The sequence below is a fragment of the Bos indicus genome, chromosome 17 (genome assembly GCF_029378745.1).
Source record: "Bos indicus isolate NIAB-ARS_2022 breed Sahiwal x Tharparkar chromosome 17, NIAB-ARS_B.indTharparkar_mat_pri_1.0, whole genome shotgun sequence".
Lineage (NCBI taxonomy): Eukaryota > Metazoa > Chordata > Mammalia > Artiodactyla > Bovidae > Bos > Bos indicus.
This window is the reverse complement of record NC_091776.1, coordinates 18,587,502-18,609,494: the sequence shown is the minus strand read 5'-3', so window position 1 is coordinate 18,609,494 and position 21,993 is coordinate 18,587,502. Positions and strand designations below refer to the sequence as shown.

The 21,993-nt window shown below is 42.2% G+C and overlaps 1 protein-coding gene across 1 annotated transcript; it reads left to right on the top strand.

The window, feature by feature from the left end:
* Nucleotides 1-46: 46 nt before the first annotated feature.
* Nucleotides 47-21,279, top strand: LOC139176834 (uncharacterized). Its single transcript, XM_070770189.1, has 5 exons — nt 47-360; nt 1,343-1,518; nt 8,720-8,939; nt 14,906-15,032; nt 20,871-21,279. The coding sequence occupies exons 1-3, from the start codon at nt 47-49 to the stop codon at nt 8,752-8,754; spliced, it is 525 nt and encodes a 174-aa protein (XP_070626290.1). The 3' UTR covers nt 8,755-8,939; nt 14,906-15,032; nt 20,871-21,279.
* Nucleotides 21,280-21,993: the final 714 nt, after the last annotated feature.

The window sequence follows — 21,993 nt, the reverse complement described above, 5'->3', positions numbered from 1 at the left end:
AACCGCCGAGGCGACGGCGGCGACACTGAGCCCGGCGCGGGGAGCAATGGTGGCCCCCGCCCTCCACCCCCCGCCTCGGCTCCTCCCCCTCGGCCTCCTGCCGCCGCCACCAGGACACTCGAGTCCGCCTCCCCCACCCCGCCCGCTCAGAGCGCTCCTCCCCTCCCCACGCGGCGGCGGGGAGGGGGGGTACGGCGGCACCGCCAGTCACCGCCGCGCCTGTCAAACCCGGGCCGGCTATTTATACCCCGCGGGGCCCCGCCGCCCTCGACCCACACCAGCCCGCCCAACATGCTTCCGTGGCCGTCTCGAATCTCGCCCGCCCTGTAGCCCCCCAACTTCTCAAACCCGCCTTCTCAGGTAAAGACTCTCGCCACTTGTCCCGCTTCCTGCTCGGCGCTTCGCCAGCCTGTTCCCGACTCTGACCAGGGCCCGGGACTGGCGCGGGGGCTCCCAAACGCGGGCCGGCGCGTGGGGGGCAGCGGGGCCGCGCGTGCACCTGCAGCGGCCGCCGGCCCGGACCGCACTCACACACCCTTGCCCCTCTCTGAGGGCCCCCGCGGGCCCGGGCTGTCACCCCATCCCCAAGTTCTGGACTCCCGCCCTTCTCCAGGGACGGCTCGGCCCTCGGGCAGCCTGACAGTCACTGAGGGTTGGAGGTTGTGAAAACTCCTAGCCCGGGTCTCTGGCATCTCCACTCCCAAGCCTGGACTAAGTGGAAGGCGGGGGCGCGGGCGGGCAGGAGCGCGCCGCCGGCCCCGCCCCCGGTGCCTCCCCGGCCAGTGACCATCGTGGAGCCACGCCCCTCCCTGCCCGCGCCCCTCCGCGCAGCCCGCTCCTCCTCCTCCCGCTAGCCTGCAAACGTCCGGCCTTGTACCCTGCGGACCCCGCCCCATTCCCAGAAATTACCACCCGCCCAACGGCCGGGCCGCGCGACGGTTGGTGCCCGCGTTTGCTGACGGGCGGGCGGCTGGGCTCAGCGCGCAGCTGCGGAGCGCGGCGGGCCGTCCCCTGGCTCTGGCCCCAGGGAGCTGCGGGTGTCCGCACCGAGCCATTGTCGCTCCTCGCTTGGTCGGCGACGGACGGACAAGTAACTGAAGTCCGAGGATTGTCGGTGCGGAAATGCGGGAGAGTGTTGATGCGGGAGTATTTGAGTCCCTGCGAATTCGAAAAAAATGAAAACCCAGTTGTAGCTGCAAGCTTCTGGTTTCCCCCGTTTCACACAAAGAGGAATCTCTGAGCAGGGCACTCACGCGCTTCCAAGTACACAAAAGCCAATGACACGGTGCCCAGGGTTGTCCTGCGTTTGTAGCGCCTCATTAATGATCTTTCTTACGCACAGTTATGCGTATAAACGCCTCAACGTATTCCCCCACCAACACACTTGGCCGCCGCCGCATTTTCTTGTATTTATTCAACAAAGAACCGAGACTGTCCCAGTGCGCATGGGGACCGATTCTGGTCCCCTCCCGGGCTCCTGCAGCCGCACTCCGATGGACCCGTCACAGTGTTCAGCAGGTTCGTTTCCCGGCTCCAGTCTTACTCTTTTTGAGGCTCCACCGTCAGTCCTGAACGAGGGAAAAACCCTGAGGATTATAAGAGATAGCTGTTCTTGAAAGTAACGTGGGAACCGTGGAAATAACGCTACAGTAAGGCTCAAACTTCAAAGAATCGCAGAAGGCCCTCTGATAGAAGTCTCTGAAGAGCGAGGAATTTAATGATCTTCTCTTTTTTAAAGCTAATAATGCCTGTATATTTACTGGGAAGCCAAGAGGGTTGTGAGGGGATTCTTTCCTATCTGAAAAAGCAACTCTGGGTACTTTTTTCTTAAGAGATTTTTGCTTTTAAACATAGGGGAAATCTGTATAGCAAATAGGGTCAAAGAGATCCTCTAAACTCTGATGAAGTTCTATAGATTCCTGAGTTTTAAAACAGCGACTCTTGCCACTTTTCTAAATTAAAGAATTTATAAAGCCCATTCAAGTCTTCCTTTGTGGCTCAGCTGGTAAAGAATCTGCCTGCAATGCCGGAGACCTGGGTTCGATCCCTGGGTTGGGAAGATCACCTGGAGAAGGCTACCCACTCCAGTATTCTGGCCTGGAGAATTCCATGGACTATATAGTCCATGGGGTTGCAAAGAGTCAGACACGACTGAGCGACTTTCCCTATAACATTCAAATCTTTCATACCCATTAAACAGGATACTATAAACAGCATCCTTTCTAGGACGGTATTTCTAATGCCCTATTTTCTGTAAAATAGCCTATCACTTAAGGGAACTGTAAAGAATTGGCCTGCAGTGCAGGAGACTCAGGTTCATTCCTTGGGTTGGTGAGATTCCCTGGAGTAGGAAATGGCAACCCACTCTAGTATTCTTGCCTGGAAAATCCCATGGACAGAGGAGCCTGGCGGGCTACAGTCCATGAGGTTACAAAGAATTGGATAGGACTTAAGCGCCTGAGCATAAGTTCACTATTGTCCATTTTTTATATTTGTAAGGAATTAATATTCAGTACTACTGTATCTCCATGACCATAACATGGCATATTAAGGAGTATGCAACAAGCCCTGATTTCTAAGTTAGGAACAGATTTGGTCTGTATATATAGAGACCAAATATTAATAAGATTATATGTATGTTGCTGCTGCTGCTGCTGCTAAGTCACTTCAGTCGTGTCCGATTCTGTGCGACCCCGTAGACAGCAGCCCACTAGGCTCCCCCATCCCTGGGATTCTCCAGACAAGAACACTGGAGTGGGTTGCCATTTCCTTCTCCAATGCATGAAAGTGAAAAGTGAAAGTGAAGTCGCTCAGTCGTGTCCGACTCCTAGCGACCCTGTGGACTGCAGCCTACCAGGCTCCTTGGTCCATGGGATTTTCCAGGCAAGAGTACTGTAGTGGGTTGCCATATGTATATTAGGTAGAATAATTTTGTACTTTTCTCTCTTTCCCTTTTGTTTTCACTAAGAAAATCTCTTTTTAAGATCATCTTAGACTACTCAGCCTGTCTTTAATATGATAGGCAAAATAAGAGAAGAGGATATCATCACTTTTATATCAGAATGTTAAATGGAAGAAGGACCCCTTAGCACCTGTTTTAAGGGTGGAAGTGGTAATCAACATGAGGAATGAAGGACAAGACTAAATTCTCCAAGTGGTAGCCTGTAAATAATTTGTCCCTCCCAAATTGAAAATTCTCTATTTCGGGCAAATCCTTCAGCACTGTGAGTTATAGTTGATTAAATAAGGCTCTATTCCCTTTCAAAGTGAGTAATCCAAGAGAACAAAGGAAGGCCATGCTGCCTTTTTTAACCAGTATTCTACTGGTCATACAGACCACTCCTAACTCAACGTGGGATGGCACTACACAAGGACATAACACCAGAAGATGAACATCACTAGGGCCATGTTGGAAGCTGGGTATCACAAGGCCCTGACACAGTAGTGAATTTTGAGTGACTGACATAGGTTTTTAACTTGTTGGATTCCCTCATTGCAGCTGGGCAAATCACAGGTTACCAGCAACTATGTAAACTTTATAAAACAGCCAGAAAAATGTCTTCTTTTGTCTCTTTAAAGAGTAAGGGGTTCTGGGCAACTGTCCAGTTATACTATGGTGTTAACCTACCTTGTTGGTGAGTTACTGTATCCATCCCTTCCACCACCCCTTTCTGGGTGTCTCCAAAGATAATTATTCATAACTCCCCTATATTCTGTGTCTGCAAAGAAACCCAATCCCCAAACTCATGTTTTGTTTTAGATACCATCTTGCCTTTTATAAGTCAGAATCACTTAAACATTGTATGTTTATCAAGTTATAATAGGCCTGCCTGAGAGAATGATGAAAACCAAAATAATTTTGGAGGCACATGTAAAGTTTCCATAATCCAATGAAAGAGTTCTTAAGAATGAAATTTGTACCATCAAATGCAACCAGATAAGCAGAAAGTATAAAGATTTTAATATAGAATGGATGCCAAATCCTCATGAGTTGCATGTGTAATTTTACCATGTAATGTTTTCTTGTAAAATAAGTACTTAAAGTCGTTTCATAATTTGAGTTCTTGATATAGTTACAAAGTAGTCTTTACTTTAAAATAGTGCTTTAGTTGGAAGCATTGTATTTATTCTAACCACATATAAATTACTTTCAAAGAATATCTTATTATTTTTTAAAAATATTTGAAGTATTTAGCATGGATTACACTTTATTCAGGGATCAAGACCATCCCCATGGAAAAGAAATGCAAAAAAGCAGAATGGCTGTCTGGGGAGGACTTACAAATAGCTGTGAAAAGAAAAGAAGCAAAAAGCAAAGGAGAAAAGGAAAGATATACGCATCTGAATGCAGAGTTCCAAAGAATAGCAAGGAGAGATAAGAAAGCCTTCCTCAGCGATCAATGCAAAGATATAGAGGAAAACAACAGAATGGGAAAGACTAGAGATCTCTTCAAGAAAATTAGTGATACCAATGGAACATTTCCTGCAAAGATGGGCTCAATAAAGGACAGAAATGGTACGGACCTAACAGAAGCAGAAGACATTAAGAGGTGGCAAGAATACACAGAAGAACTGTACAAAAAAGATCTTCACTACCAAGATAATCATGATGGTGTGATCACTGACCTAGAGCCAGACATCCTGGAATGTGAAGTCAAGTGGGCCTTAGAAAGCATCACTATGAACAAAGCTAGTGGAGGTGATGGAATTCCAGTTGAGCTATTCCAAATCCTGAAAGATGATGCTATGAAAATGCTACACTCAATATGCCAGCAAATTTGGAAAACTCGGCAGTGGCCACAGGACTGGAAAAGGTCAGTTTTCATTCCAATCCCAAAGAAAGGCAATGCCAAAGAATGCTCAAACTACCGCACAATTGCACTCATCTCACATGCTAGTAAAGTAATGCTCAAAATTCTCCAAGCCAGGCTTCAGCAGTACATGAACTGTGAAATTCCTGATGTTCAAGCTGGTTTTAGAAAAGGCAGAGGAACCAGAGATCAAATTGCCAACATCTGCTGGATCATCGAAAAAGCAAGAGAGTTCCAGAAAAATATCTATTTCTGCTTTATTGACTATGCCAAAGCCTTTGACTGTGTGGATCACAATAAACTGTGGAAAATTCTGAAAGAGATGGGAATGCCAGACCACCTGACCTGCCTCTTGAGAAACCTGTATGCAGGTCAGGAAGCAACAGTTAGAACTGGACATGGAACAACAGACTGGTTCCAAATAGGAAAAGGAGTACGTCAAGGCTGTATATTGTCACCCTGCTTATTTAACTTATATGCAGTGCCAGGCTGAATGAAGCATAAGCTGGAATCAAGATTGCCAGGAGAAATATCAATCACCTCAGATATGCAGATGACACCACCCTTATGGCAGAAAGTGAAGAGGAACTAAAAAGCCTCTTGATGAGAGTGAAAGAGGAGAGTGAAAAAATTGGCTTAAAGTTCAACATTCAGAAAACGAAGATCATGGCATCTGGTCCCATCATTTCATGGGAAATAGATGGGGAAACAGTAGAAACAGTGTCAGACTTTATTTTTGAGGGCTCCAAAATCACTGTAGATGGTGACTGCAGCCATGAAATTAAAAGATACGCTTACTCCTTGGAAGGAAAGTTATGTCCAACCTAGATAGCATATTCAAAAGCAGAGACATTACTTTGCCAACAAAGGTCCGTCTAGTCAAGTTTTTCCGGTGGTCATGTATGGATGTGAGAGTTGGACTGTGAAGAAAGCTGAGCGCCAAAGAATTGATGGTTTTGAACTGTAGTGTTGGAGAAAATTCTTGAGAGTCCCTTGGACTGCAAGGAGATCCAACCAGTCCATTCTAAAGGAGACCAGTCCTGGGTGTTTTTTGGAAGGTCTGATGCTAAAGCTGAACTTCAATACTTTGGCCACCTGATGCGAACAGTTGACTCATTGGAAAAGACTCTGATGCTGGGAGGGATTGGAGGCAGGAGGAGAAGGAGATGACAGAGGATGAGATGGCTGGATGGCATCACCGACTTGATGGACATGAGTTTGAGTGAAGTCTGGGAGTTGGTGATGGACAGGGAGGCCTGGCATGCTGTGATTCATGGGGTCACAAAGAGTCAGACACGACTGAGTGACTGAACTGAACTGAACTGAACACTTTATTCTAATTAGGATTTCTTAACATTGTCAATGTTAAAAACAATTTTTATAAGCAGATTTTGCCTCCTTATCTTTATTATTAAATTAAATAATTCCATAGAATTCTCCAGGCAAGAATACTGAAGTGGATTGCCATTCCCTTCTCCAGGGGATCTTCCCAACCCAGGGATTGAACCCATGTCTCCTGCATTACAGGCAGTTTCTTTACTATCTGAGCCACTAAGGAAACCCATAAAATTAAAAGTTCAAGTGAAATGTATATGAAGATATTTTATTAGTGATTTAGGATTATATTTAATCTTTAAAGTTTCTGATTTAGCACTTCTCAGGTGGTGCTAGTGGTAAAGAACCTGCCTGCCAATGTAGGAGACATGAGAGACCTGGGTTCGATTCTTGAGTCAGGAAGAACCCGAGGAGTTGGAAATGGCGACCTACTCCAGTATTCTTGCCTGGAGAATCCCATGGACAGAGGAGTCTGGTGGGCTACAGTCCATAGTGTTACAAAGAGTCAGACACGACTGAAGCAAAACAAGCAAGCAAAGTTTCTGAATGAAATTGATTTCTTAATAAAATTCAGGATAAATGCTATAGTAGTTAATTAAAACGCAAAGATAAATGTCTTCCGTGGAGAAAGATCTGAAATAAATGGCCATATCTTCAGGATGACTAGTTTTCAAGGACACTTAACTGTTTTTTTCATGCTACTAAGATAAAATGAGTTAGTAGAAATTTTTCTTTCCATTCATTTCCTGCTGCTAAGTCACTTCAGTCGTGTCCGACTCTGTGCAACCCCAGAGACGGCAGCCCACCAGGCTCCCCTGTCCCTGGGATTCTCCAGGCAAGAACACTGGAGTGGGTTGCCATTTCCTTCTCCAATGCATGAAAGTGAAAAGTGAAAGTGAAGTCGCTCAGTCGTGTCAGACTCCTAGCGACCCCATGGACTGCAGCCTACCAGGCTCCTCCATCCATGGGATTTTCCAGGCAAGAGTACTGGACTGGGGTGCCATTGCCTTCTCCGTCCATTCATTTCTTGGAGCACCCTAAAGATTACAAAAGCATACCAAAAGCCATGTTTTTCCCATTATTTATTTACTTTCTTCTGTGGTGGTTTTTCCTACTGGTCAGCTAATCAGAAGGGGTAGCATCATATTAGCAGTAAATAACAGCAATGATTACAATAATATATTATTTTTATTATTATATATAACATATTATTATTAGATTAGATAGATATAATAATAGCAATAATATTGGCCCCTATTAGTATACATACAAATGGATACTTTGTGTTCATTAATCTTATGAATTCTGTGTAATTATCCCGTACTACAGTTCATGTTGAAGGTATGAGAGATTAAGCCACTTGTTCAAAGTTACATAGTAGAGGGACTTCCCTCTACTATGTGTTTAAGACTCTGTACTTCCATTGCAGGGAATGCAACTAAGATCCTGCATGCTGTGTGGCGAAAACATTAAAAAAAAAAAATTTATAACGTTATGCAGTAGATAGTGGAGTTGGAGATTTACTCCTCCAGAGCCTGTATTCTCAACCACTAACATTGAATACACCTAAAATGCAGCCTTGTTTCAACTGTTCTTGTCCAAACATCAACGATAAAAAGTATTGCCCTCTGCTTCAGCCTTGACAGCCGCCTCCTGTCCTATTTCCCCCAAATTCGTAGGGCACTGCCCTTGCAGCCCTACTCACCTCTGTTTGGCATCCCTGTTCTGCCTAACACAGCAGGCACTGCTGCAGACAGTTGAATGTTTCTGGCTGTGTTCCCTATCTGCCTCTCCAGATACTCCCTTTTCCTCTGGTTGCCAACATCTTCTCTGTACACTGGCCTGTGGCTCTTGTATCCTGTTCTTCCTGTCTGTCTCATTGTGTCTGAGTAGACTTTCCATTATCTGCTGATGACACTGACTGCTAAGCAAAAAGAAAGAGGGAAATTTAAGGCCAGGATAAGAATCCAATCAATATGGAGGATAAAAGGTCACAGGACAACCATAATTAAAATGTGAATGCCAGACAGAAAAGAATGGAATAAATGGGAAGGGGAGAGTTCTAAAATACTGTGAATGTATATGAAAGACTGGACACTCTCATTTTGTAAAGGAGAGAGGGAAACAAAAATAGTTCTGTGGTTCAAATTAATATTCAGCTGTCTATGAATTAGTATAGTAATTGATAATATCTGTACTTAGATGTGGTCAGAATCCTGTGTGTGTGCTCAGTTTTGTTTGACTCTTTTGTGACCCCTGTGGACTGGCGCCCTGCCAGGCTCCTCTGTCCATGGAATTTTCCAGGCAAGAATACTGGAGTGGGTTGCCATTTCCTACTCCAGGGGACGTTCCCAACCCTGGGACCAAACCCATGTCTCCTGTGTCTCCTGCATTGGCAGGCAGATTCTTTACCACTGAGCCACCTGGGAAGCCCTGGTCAGAGTCCTAAATACCAACAAAATGCTTTTGAAATTTAGCACCATCCTAATAGTGTAGATCAAATGTGTATTTTCTTTTAAGCTTTTTTTTAGTCCTCATAACAACACAATCAGGAAGGTATTATCATTTTGCAGATTATGAAACTGAGGCAACTGAAGGTGAAGAATAATTTTTCCAAGACCAGCAGCAAGTGAGTAGTGGGGCCAGGTAGGAAAACTAAGCAGACTGGCTCCAGATTCCCTGCTCTCAACACTCTACTCAGCTTCCTCCTGCTCCTCCTCCACATCATCTCCAAGACTGAAGGCGACGGGTCAGGCAGGCTTCTCCGGATCCTGTGCTCTCCTGTGAGTTAAAGTAGGTGAAGGAGCCCAGTTCACAATTCAACAAACCTAAAAGGGCTTACATTCTGCTAGAGAATTCCAGGATCCACTTACAATGTCTGCATTGTTATTTGGTTGCCTGAATGGAGAAAGAAAATTAAAATATACTCTCTTTTTTAATTAACTACTTGATATGCCAATAAAATAATTTTCCTACATTCATTGGTTACATACTCTCTTCTTTCTTCATATGATGATTTTGCAATATTAGTTTCATGGAAAGAATAGAAAGATCATTTTTTTCCTCTAGCTTAGAATATTAAAATTTGGTTTTTATTACTGATGCTTTAGAAATGTTTCTGTTAGCCTTATAACTTATTATTGATAATATATACATTTTAGGAAAGTTTTCAATTTGCAGGAATTTCTATCATATTTCTTTCATATAGAAGTAAGATTTTAGTTTATTCCAGTTTTCTTACGCTGTTACTAATCTTAGATATTCTTTGACTTTGAAAACAGTATTAGAAAGCTGGTATGTTAAGGATGGATAAACAGAAAGGTCTTACTGTATAGCACAAGAAACTATATTCAATATCCTGTATTCATAATGGAAAAGAATATGAAAAATAATATATATGTGTACAAGTTAGTCACTTTGCTGTACAGCAGAAATTAGTTCAACATTTTAAATCAAATATAGTTAAGTAAAATTTTTTTTAAATGCCTCTTAGACAAAAAAAAATTAGTTGCTATTTGATGTTCAGAGAGTAGTGATGATAAATCGTGTTATCTCTATGGATGTCACTTTTTAATGTCAAATCAGCCATGTACTTACATATTTTACCAATTTATTCCTATGAGTCATTCCTGTCAACTCTGGTATGATCCAAAACTTCCTCATTACTTATTTTCAAATTTATCTTTTCCTTTGAATGTTTGCTTTGATATGTTTTGAAATTATGATCTCGAATTTCTATTTTTGATGTAACCATCATCTTTATCACTTTCGTCTCATAGTCCTTTAATTTTTATCTAAATAAATATATTTATCTAAAATAGACAAATTCAATAATTTTCAAATTTAAATTTTAAAATGATAAGAAGGTACTCTTCATATCTATTCAAATCAGGAATCTAGTTCTTATTTATTCTCTTGAAATATTCCAAAATGCCTTTTCAAATTATAGTAAAATGCACATTCAAACCTTATTAATCTTTTGAATAAATGTTTTACCACTCATTTGTATATGAGTTTCTCTTCTGAATCTTCATAATACATATTTTTAGAATCCTCAGCTTATCATTGTACCTATGTTGCAAGGCTTGAACAGTTTGACAGTGGAGAAAGTATCCTATTATATGGAGAGTCTAAAGTGAAATAAGTTGGCATGTGTGTTTAAATGTTCCATCTAAGGATTAGTGATGGTTCATCTGACACATGAACCTGAAAAAAGAACATATAACTGTAGCAAAATACCGAAGTAGTCCGCAGCTTCAGGTAAGGTGTGGAGGCAGATTTCCAATGCTCTCCCAAGAGAAAAAACAGCCAGAAATGGCTGGCGCAGACTACAGGAATGAGTGAGTAGAGAAGGAAGACAGATCTGAACCAACTTTGGTTGAAAAGTCTTACTTTAACAAATTTTACAAAACACTCGACCATGTGAGATGTTGGTGGGACTCATTCCAGGTTCTCCTTAGGAGTCAATTAAGAAGCACTGAACTTAAAGTTTATTAACCTTGGGCCCAGCTGTCCACCTGCCCCAAAGTTCTCCAAAAGTGCCAGTTCCCTTATAACACTCTCCTTTTCAGCTTAGGCTACATCAAGTTGGTTTCCATTTTTGCAAACCAAAATATTTCCTACAAGACTCTATTCTGTTTTTCCCAGATTATTGCATTAAACCTGTAACTAGTATGCTTAATACTATTCCCAATTCCAATTGATTTTATACATCCCTGCCAGATAAATCTCCCTATAGCATAGTCCTGATGATGTCGTTGCTCAGAACCTCTGAGTACAAACTCCTCAACTTGGCATTGAGGGTGGTGAGGTTCAGAACACACTGTCCCAAAATATGGCACCTTGGTGTACTGAATATTTTAAACTGAAGGAGTTTGATTAAATAGGAGAAGCAAGGTCACTCTGACTCTTCTTCCCCCACCCCTTCTTTCCTGAAACAGACCCTAAAACTCTCCTGTGAAATGTGACCTCTCTGTCCCCAGGAAGGGAGCATCCTTATCTCCAAAGACAAAGGGACGCCAAGAGGAATGATAACCAGAGGCCTTGCTAACTCCCCCCTGGTTTCTCACAGTCACCTCCCACTCCTTAACTGAACATACTCCTCAACTGTCCACTCTTCATCCGAAAGTGAAAGTGTTAGTCACTCAGTCCTGTCCAGTTCTTTGTGACCCCATGGATTGCAGCCTGCCAGGCTCCTCTGTCCATGGGATTTCCCAGGCAAGAATACTGGAGTGGGTAGCTCTTCCCTTCTCTGGGGGATCTTCCCAACCCAGGGATCAAACCCAAGTCCCCTGCCTTGCAGGTAGTTTTTTTACTGTCTGAGCCACCAGGGAACATAGCCTAAAAGGCCACTGGTCTGTTTCTTTGGGTCTTCATTTCTGTATGAAAACTCTCATGTCCTGTAAAATTTATATTAAATAAGTGTGTATGATTTTCCCCTGTCAATCTTGCTTTGTCGGTTTACTTCTCAGACCCAGCCAGGTACCCTAAGAGGGTAGAGGAAAACTTCCCTCCCCTACAGTGGCCTCTGTATAAGAACCTATGGCATGTCTCCAGGCCAACTTCCCACCACCTCCCTTGGTGGAGGCATGGCCCAGGCAGCATCAGGCCGCTCAGGAACCCACCCTGAACTTTCCCACCCCTCTGCCTTCACTCAGGATCCTCCTCTACACTTTACTTCTCTCCTGCTCTGGCTGCCAGAGCTACAGATCCTTCAGGGTCTGCCTCAAATATCCTCTCAATTTATGAAGTTTTTCATGAGTTCACAACAAATCTCTATTCCCCTAGGTAAATAGGATTTTTGCCCCACTTTGACTCACTGTAGCTTTTGTCAGTTCTTAACTCCTCAATTATGCAGTATTTGTCCTTAGTTTATTGTCACTGTATACAGCAGTCTTACATCTTGTATGTATGCTCAGTCACTTCAGTACTGTCCGACTCTGCGACTCTATGGATGGCAGCCCACCAGGATCCTCTGTCCATGGGGGGATTCTCCAGGCAAGAATACTGAAGTGGGTTGCCATACCCCCCTCCAGGGGATCTTCCAGACCTAGAGATTGAGCTTGGGTCTCCTGCATTGCAGGCAGATTCTTTATCTCTGAGCCACTGAGGAAGCCCACCTTACATCTTACTCAGGAGAGTTAGGCTCCAAAGTCAGTGAGCAAGGACAAAAAAAGTTAGAGTGCCAAAAATCTCTCAAAATTTCCTAAGAAGGTGACAATTTAAGATTAATAACTGTTCTCCTGGGATCAACAGCACTCTCTTTCAGCATAATTGAAAGACATCCACGGCTGCACCCCAGCCGAGATGAGTTGCCCTGAAAGGAAGAACCCTGCTACATGCACTGTGGGTGTTAGTCGCTCAGTCGTGTCCAACTCTTTGCGACCCCATGAACTGTAGCCCGTCAGGCTTCTCTGTCCATGGGATTCTCCAGGCAAGAATACTGGAGTGGGTAGCCATTCTCTTCTCAGGGTATTTTCCTGACCCAGGGATGGAACCTGGGGCTTCTGCACTGCAGACAGATTCTGTCTGAGCCACCAGGGATCACCTTTGGCTTGGCGAAATGTCCATGCTGTGAGAGTCACAGAAGCCCAGCAGGACAATTCTTCATCTCCCATAACGCACTCCCTCCAAAGCGAGTGACAACTGAGTAGAAGAGAGACTACCCTTCCCATTTAAATTCTTCCGTTAGCCTCAGTTGCTATAGTTGAATTCATGTAAATTTAATGCACCCGTGATAGATTTTGATTCCTGGCTCCACCCCTTTCTAATATGTAACTGTTGTAGGAAAGGGGACCCCTTCCAGGGCCCGAAACTGGACTCTTGTCTAACACTCGGAAATGAATTGTCCGAGGAGACACGTGCTGATAAAGCAAGAGATTTTATTGGGAAAGGGCACCCGAGTGGAGAGCAGGAGGGTAAGGGAACCCAGGAGAACTGCTCTGTCACATGGCTTGCAGTCTCAGGTTTTATGGTGATGGGATTAGTTCCCCGGTTGTCCTTAGCCAATCATTCTGACTCAAGTCCTTCCTGGTGGTGCACGCCTTGTTCATCCAAGATGGATGCCAGAGAGAAGGATTCTGGGAGGTGGTCGGACAGGTGGTGTCTCCTTTTGACCTTTCCCGAACTCTTCTGGTTGGTGGAGGCATATTAGTTCCCTGTTCCTTACCAGGACCTCCTATTGTAAAACAACTCATGCAAATGGTAACTGTGGTGCCTGGCCAGGGTGAGTGGTTTCAATCAGTGTGCTTCCCCTAACATAACCATGGCCATGTTATTTAATCACTTTCTCTACACCTCTGTTTACACCTGCAAAAAGGGACAGTATTAAGGCCTAATTAAATTAATGAACTTGTAACGGTTAAATTAGTTAACTTGTAAAATAATACTATTTACCTTCTAGGCTGTAAATGAAAATTAGATGAGCTAATATATGTAAAGCACTTAGGAAAGTCTTGGCATGTGTTAGTGCTCAATAAATATTACCTATTTTTAAAATTTTTTTAAAATTTTACTGAATGTTGGCTTAGGATGTTGTGTTTAATTTCTGCTGTACAACAGAGTGACTCAGTTATACATATATATTCTTTTTCATATTCTTTCCCAATATGGTTCATCAGAGGTCACTGCCTATAGTTCCCTGTGCTATACAGTAGGACCTTGGTGCTTATCCATCCTATATATACTAGTTTGCATCTGCTAATCCCTATCTCCCCATCCTCCTCTCCTCTCCTCACCTCCCCCTGGCAACCACAAGTCTATTCTCTGAAATATTACCTATTATTATTATTTATCTCTCTTTCTTTTCCTACTTGTAAAAGTTTTAGATGAGAAGCACTTAGAAGGGTGCCTATGATAGAACAAATACTCCATAAAGATTAGCTATTATTATTATTATCATTTCACTACTATGGCCTCCCTATTGAAAGTTTCCTAGGGACAGGAACATTATCTTACACAACTTTATGTCCTTGCAGTGACTCAAAATAGTGCCTGGTACTTATGAGTCACTCAAAAAATAGTTGAAAATCAGATAATGTTGCCCCCTTCCAAATTACTGAGTTAACATTGATTTGATTTTTACAGGTTCATAAAGAAATAAAATAAATGTATATTCATGAATGCCCGAATAACTTTTCTACACTCTTAAACTGTCTTTACCATTTTCGGCAAAGTTCTTCATTGTAAGAACTCCCCCAGGTGGCGCTGAATAACTTCCTGAATAAGGAGTTATTCAAGTACCAGAGTTGGAATGTGAATTACTTGGGGGTAAATGTTGACTTTGGCTTCTCTGAGTTTTACTAAGGACATTTGTACTGTAAAAGCTGATCTTTAAAGCTCATAATTCACCATCTGTGGTTTGAAACCACCTTGGAAATGATGCCAGGACATCAAGAAATATATAATCATGTGTTTGTAACTGATTACAAATCTTTTTGTATCTTAGATCTCCTGTCTTTTAAATAAAGATAATAATATCAACTGACTTCAAAAACGTGACAAATAATAAACATGAAATTTGGAAGTTAACATTATTAGAAGACTTAGTTAAAAGACGTCATAGTCTATTAGTTAAAAGTCTCCATTGTCGATATACGTATGTGTATAACTGATTCACTTTGCTGTACAGCAGAAACTAACACAACATTGTAAATCAACTAAATTCCAATAAAAATTAATTTTAAAAATAAAATACTCCACTGTCAGTGATACATTTTTCTACACATGTACTTGTTTAGGAAGGTTTTCACTTTTTACAGCTCACATCTTTCAGAGCGACCACATGGAGAGAAAGAATGGGAGACTGTCAGACAGCAACATCTTGAAATAACCTTTCCCATCAATGAGATGCAGAGGTGTCAGCCAGATAGAGCTCTGTTGACCCAGGTAGGTGTCAAATACTCCTCTTAGTTTAACAAATGGGAAAATGTTCTTTTCCTAGCAACTGGTGTGATCTTTTACTGAATGAGACTCTCCTCTGTTGGGAAAATTCCACGGTTACCCTGCTTGGAAGCTGAGACCTCGGTGAGAGGAATCACTGCCCAGCCTAGAACAAGGAAGGAAAAGGGATTGCACTGGGGAGGGAGGGGGAGGAGCGGGGAGGTGGAGGTGTGGAGGGAAGATGGAAAGCTAGCCCTGCCCTCTGAGAGTCATCCTTCCAGCAGTCTCACAGATCCTGGGGAAAGTTATTAACATCACAAAATACTTGTCAGATAAGAAACCGGGTGGAAACTAATGGCCATCTTTGCCTAAGGAAACCCAAGGAACCCTGAGGAAGCAAGAGCTTCCTGGGATTCACAGGACCCTCAAGGCAGGATCTAGACTCTCACAGTCTATAAATTATGAGGGTACTAGCACCAGGGTGGGGAGGCCCCAGTCCCACCTGGTTTACATTAGTAGTAGTAGTAAGATAAAGGCAGCTTATTTATTACAAAATTAAGAATCTTTAAACAAAATTTTAAGCAAAGGGAAAATAAGAGCTAAACATTTTCGAGTACTTTTAAGTAAAACAGTAGAGCATTTTGCCTACAAAACCAGGCAGACCACCTTCACTATGAGAGCCGAAATAAATGATAAGGGAACTTCCTTTCTGTGTTAACAATTTTGAGCAAAATCTGGGAAAATACTTTAAAATGGAGATTGCTTTACTGTAACGCTTATCCAGAAGTTAGGGGTCCTCAAACAAATACTGATTTTATCCTTTCTTATCTGAAGATTTAATTTTTTAGAACAAAGTTAACCGTTTTTCTTATTATAAAAATAACACATGACCATTTAAAAAATTTTAAAACACTAAGAGGATAAATCCATGCCTTTTAAAACTATAAAGTAAATTGACTTCTGCTGCTGCTGCTGCTAAGTCACTTCAGTCGTGTCCGACTGTGTGACCCCATAGACGGCAGCCCACCAGGCTCCCCCGTCCCTGGGATTCTCCAGGCAAGAACACTGGAGTGGGTTGCCATTTCCTTCTCCAATGCATGAAAGTGAAAAGGGAAAGTGAAGTCGCTCAGTTGTGTCCGACCTTCAGTGACCCCATGGACTGCAGCCTCCATGAAATGTGAAGATCATTCTCAATATGGTATGAATAGCCTGTGCTGAGAGTGAATTAGAGGTGAAGGTTGTAGAACTATCATTGTAACTTTGGGAAAAAAAGATAAAAGAAGAAAGAATTTTTCATTTCACCCATTGAATTAGCTAGGCTCCCAGTGACACATGACAGAAACTAACTTGAACCAGCTTAGCCAAATATGGCAATTAATTTATTGGCTCACATATCCTAACCGTAGGACAGGGAAGGACAACAGGAACAAAACCTCTCACTTTCAGGATGCTCCCTCTCCATCTTTCTTCTCTACTTCTCTTGTCTGGGTTTATTCTCTCAAGTCATCTGCTACATGAGAAATACTATGGGCTTCAGGCTCACATCCTCACATATCCATGGGCCTCATAGATAGAAAGTGGACCAATGAATAACTTGAGTGCTATTTCCAGAAGAATAAAAAAAAGTTGAAAGAAAAAAATTGTTCGCTATATTCTTTGACTGTTGCCTCTCCCACCGCTAATACACATAGTCTTCTTCCCATACATACAATTCCAAAAATGCCCTTGTCTAGCCACTAATAATCAACCAGGATCTTCATTGGAAGGACTGTTGCAGAAGCTGAAGCTCCAGTACTTTGGCCACCTGATGTGAAGAGTTGACACATTGGAAAAGACTCTGATGCTTGCTGGGAAATACTGAAGACAAAAGGAGAAGGGGCAGCAGAGGATGAGATGGTTAGATAGCATCACCGACTCAATGGACATGAGTTTGAGCAAACTCTGGGAAATAGTGGAGGACAGGGAAACCTGGTGTGGTGCAGTCCATGGGGTTGTAGAGAGTTGGACACGACTTAATGACTGAACAGCAAAGCACTATGTAGCCGCCCATATCCTTGTCCCAGCTCCAGGATCTTTATGTCAGTTCATGATCAGGATGGATGAGGGTGCCTTGTTACCTTATAACTTAAACAATAAATCTAAATATCCTCAATGCACCTAAATATACAATGGTGGAGTAAAAATAAGGTAAACATCCATTCAAAAGGAATGTTCAAAAGAAGAAAAACAGAGAAAGCAACACTCAGAGCATACACTACTTCTTCCTAGAGAGAGAGGCAAGTTTGAAGACTCAGATCATTGACTCTTGGAGGGCACAGCAAGGCTATGTGTGTATACAAATATGCTAGTTGAATGGGCAGAATTGTAAATGTATAGATAGGTTATAACTGCTGCTGTTTCCTTGTGGTAACTTTTTGAGCCCAAACTTTTGCCAGGGCTGCTTGGATATTATTGGATCCAGTGGCATTTAACTTGAATGGAGACTAGAAAAAGAAAGATGCACTGTATCAGTTCAGTTCAGTTCAGTTGCTCAGTTGTGTCCGACTCTTTGCGACCCCATGAATCACAGCACGTCAGGCCTTTCTGTCCATCACGAACTCCCAGAATTCACTCAAACTCATGTCCATTGAGTCGGTGATGCCATCCAGCCATCTCATCCTGTGTTGTCCCCTTCTCCTCCTGCCCTCAATCCCTCCCAGCATCAGGGTCTTTTCCAATGGTCTAGTTGCCACCTATGCGATCTAGTTTCCTGACCAGAGATGGAATCTGGGCCCCCTGGGCCTGGAATCTTAGCCACTGGACCACCAGGGAAGTCCCTAACATTGTATAATTTTAAGATGTACTAAATAACAATTTGATATATGTATACATGGTTATTTAATACATCTTAAAATTATACAATGTTAGGGACTTCCCTGGTGGTCCAGTGGCTAAGATTCCAGGCCCAGGGGGCCCAGATTCCATCTCTTGTCAGGAAACTAGATCGCATAGGTGGCAACTAGAAATTCGGGGTGCCACAATGAGGACTGAAGATCCTGCATGCCACAACAAAGACCCAGCACAGCCAAATAGATACATACATAAATAAATAAAATTATACAGGATTATATGTGTGCTGCAGTCAGTGGGGTCCCCAAGAGTTGGACACGACTAGGCAACTGAACAGCAACAATATATGTCAATGATATTTCAGTAAAACTGGGAAAAAATAAAGAACAAATTTTTAAAAAGAAAAGGGAGGGAGGGAGGGAGGGAGGGAGGAAAGACCTGCAAAAGGAAAAGAAGCATTTGCTATCTTTTGTGATAGACATTTACACCTTATTGTTTCACTGAATGTGGGATTTAAGCAAATAGATCTGAGTGGAAGGTAAAGAAACTCCTAAAGGGAGAGTAGGATGTCCTTCTTTTTTTTTTTTTTGAGGGGAATTTTTAGCGAAAATAAAAAATCTTTAACTCTGTGAAGTAACAAATGTAAGAATGAATAGTGAGAAAGAAAGTAAATCCATGAACTAGCCAGTATCTAAAGAACATCCTTTTTTTTAAAAAAAAAAAAAAAGGAGCCATGTTAAAATGGCAGCAAAGACAAACAGATGAACATTTGGTTTTTTAGTTAACCTTTTTGGTATTTAGATGTTGGTTATTTTAAGCCAACTGAGACAGTAGGAGACCATATTTAACCCAGGGATCCCACCTGTGGAATAACTATGGGAGAAGAATCTGATGCTGACCTGAGTTTGTATCCAAAATAAAGGATTGGGGTTGGGGTGGAGGAAGCAGTTACCAAAGTGTCCTCAGTAAACAAGCATGCTAAATAATTTCTTATTTTACTTCACTATTATAAGTTCTGCTGTCTATGGGGTCGCACAGAGTCGGACACGACTGAAGTGACTTAGCATTATAAGTTCAAAGAATTCATTAAAAACATAGTCATCTGCACAGAGCAACATGAGGCAGCAAAAATTATTCCATATGCTACAGAGCAGCTAAGCCCATGCACCACAACTATAGAGAGGGTTCAGACATATTAAAGTTTTAGAAAAGTTAAGTTAAAAAGTTTTTCCAATCAGAATCAATACCACATTCATATACAATTCTGAATGTAAAATTGTAGATGAAATGAAAAATAGAATTTAAAAGATATGTATTTCCTGGATTGTTTGAGTTATTTTATTTTGAATATCCTTTCCATTTGTATTTCATTACTTAAGAATAATAGAGGAAACCATCTCAATGAAAGAAAATTTGCAGCATTCTGTTGATCTTTATGGAGAAATGTAAGATCCATAATAGCATCATCAATATAATGAAAATATTATTATAATATTTACAAAACTAATATAAATTGCTTATAAATTTTCCCCTTGACTTCTGTGTTTAGGCTACAAAGCAGCTACTGTTCCTCACATGCCAGTCTCTTAGACTTTGCCTTTAGTGTTTTTGAGTTTTGTGTCTATGAGATTCTTAGCTGGTGGAGAAATGGCTCCTCAAGTTTGTGTTTCAAAATTGGTTTCAGGGACTTCCCTGGTGGTCCAGTGGCTAAGACTCCATGCTCCCAATGCAGAAGACCTGGGTTACATTCCTGGTCAGGGAACTAGATCCCACATGCTACAACTAAAGATCCTGCATGCCAAGACTGAGACTCAGCACAGCCAAACAAATAAAAATAAATAAGACTTCCCTGGTGGTACAGTGGATAAGAATTTGCTTGCCAATGCAGAGGACACAGGTTCTATCCCTGGTCTGGGAATATCCCACGTGCTGTGGAGCTGCTAAGCCTGTGTGCCGCTACTGAGCCCGTGCTCTGGAGTCCAGGAGCTGCAGCTACTGAGGCCAGTAAGCCCTACAGCTTTTGCTCCATAACAAGAGACCCCACTATAGTGAGAAACCTGTGCACTGCAAGGAAGAGCAGCCCCTGCTTGCAGCAACTGGCGAAAGCCCGCAGCCACAAGGGAAACCCAGCTCAGCCAAAAATTAATTAATTAATTAAAAATAATAAATATATTTTAAGTAGTTTAATAATTTTGTTGAAAATGAAAAAAAAGATGACTTTCACAGTGAAACTTTCCTTTCTTGTTCTTAATACCCACAGGAGGGGAAACATTATGTAAACATTCTGAGTGAAAAGGATATTTGGTATTTTAAAACTGTTCAAATTATTTTAATAGTTAAGTGGTACATTTAAAAACCGTTAAATTTTAAATTATGTTTAAAATTATAGATGGCAGTGCATCTTTTAGATACATTATTAGAATTGCCACTTCACTGATCCGTAGCTTTTTTTTTTCATGACCAAAAAATAATATGTTCCAGATCTGCACTATTCGGTCTAGTAGCCACTAGCCACATGAGGCCTTTGAGCACTTTCGTTGTGGCTTGTCAAAATTGACACATGCTGTAAGTGTAAACCACTCTGGATTTCAAAGACATACCAAAAAAGTAAAATAGCTCAATAATAGGTTTTTTAATTGACAACATATTGACTTGATAATATTTTGGATATATTGAGTGAAATATACTAAGACAGTTTCACCTGTTTCTTTTTTGCTTTTTTCCCATGGCTTCTGAGACACTGAAAATTGTACTCATAACTGGCATGTGTTTTTGATGGACAGTGCTGCTCTGAACAGATTTTCTTACAGCAGGTGGAGCTTGGTTAACCCTTGTCTGCACATCCCGGAAAGAGGGAGGGGAGGGACAGTGTGGGCAGTTCTCCCAGGAAGGGAAAGCTTCCAACCTAAAAAATAAGAAATTATTCTTATGATGGGATACCGGAATATTTGTCTTGAACTGTATTACTCCCAAATCTGTTCCAAAGCCATCATTTTATGAAGCTTTTCTTTTTAGGTTCAACCAGAAGGCAATGGCACCCCACTCCAGTACTCTTGCCTGGAAAATCCCATGGACCAAGGAGCCTGGTGGGCTGCAGTCCATGGGGTCACGAAGAGTCGGACACAACTGAGCGACTTCCCTTTCACTCTTTACTTTCATGCATTGGAGAAGGAAATGGCGACCCACTCCAGTGTTCTTGCCTGGAGAATCCCAGGGACGGGGGAGCCTGGTGGGCTGCCGCCTGTGGGGTCCTGCAGAGTCGGACACCACTGAAGCGACTTAGCAGCAGCAGCAGCAGAGAAGTGAAATCCTTCCGTCAATAATTTACCCAAAATATTTGAAAAGGAATGTTCCAGTGTGGACAAAAAAACAGTATAGTACTTTTCCTTCTAGGATAGAACTTAATAAAATTTACAGAAATACCTCCTTGTTAATTTTTTTTTTTTTAAATACTGGCAGTAAGACCAAAACTATGTGTTTCATCATCACCTGGCCTTTTTCCATGTAAACACAGGGAATACACAGACAGAATCTTTTCGATGACTTATTTCCTTTGTTCGCACATAGCATTTAGATGGAGCACACTAACTCTTCTCAGTCCTCTCAAGCCACACTCTTCAGAGTGCTACACACAAAATCTCAAGCTGCATGCCTTGCACCAAATCCCAGTTGTTTCCCAGCATGAGAGAGAAATCACATGAATATTTACTTCCTTCCTGACTTGCAGTTGCAATTGGGTTTGATTCTGCATCCTCATTAGTCCATCGTGCCTCTCTTCTTCTGCTTCAATTTTCTCCTCCTCCCTCCTCCACGTGTTTGCCTCTGGCCAGTGCTGCCCTCTCCTCCCTCTCGCTCTCTCTTTCTCTCACATTTCTGGTGAGCGTGGTGTTGGAAGCTGTCTGACTTGGTGCCCTCTTCTGTTTAAAACTTTCAGTGCGCATCCAGACAGTTTACCTCAGTCTCAAACAAAACCAGTCCTGAAAGAACTTGAAATTATTGGGAGCAAAACTAGCAGGTTTGTGGGGCAGGTTGAAAATTTGTAGGCAGGTTGTAAATGGAAGCTTCTGAGAAATGTGGGAGTCAACAAACAAATTCAAAAGGACTTTGTTTTCATTACCTCAACAGCAGTGAGTCTGAA

Bases quoted from the DNA above. Each gene is read 5' to 3' on its own strand.
- LOC139176834 (XM_070770189.1), top strand. From the start codon at position 47: ATGGTGGCCCCCGCCCTCCACCCCCCGCCTCGGCTCCTCCCCCTCGGC. The intron at 361-1,342 runs GTAAAGACTCTC...TCTTACGCACAG, and splicing joins TCTCAAACCCGCCTTCTCAG to TTATGCGTATAAACGCCTCA. The intron at 1,519-8,719 runs GTTCGTTTCCCG...ATCATTTTGCAG, and splicing joins CCCGTCACAGTGTTCAGCAG to ATTATGAAACTGAGGCAACT.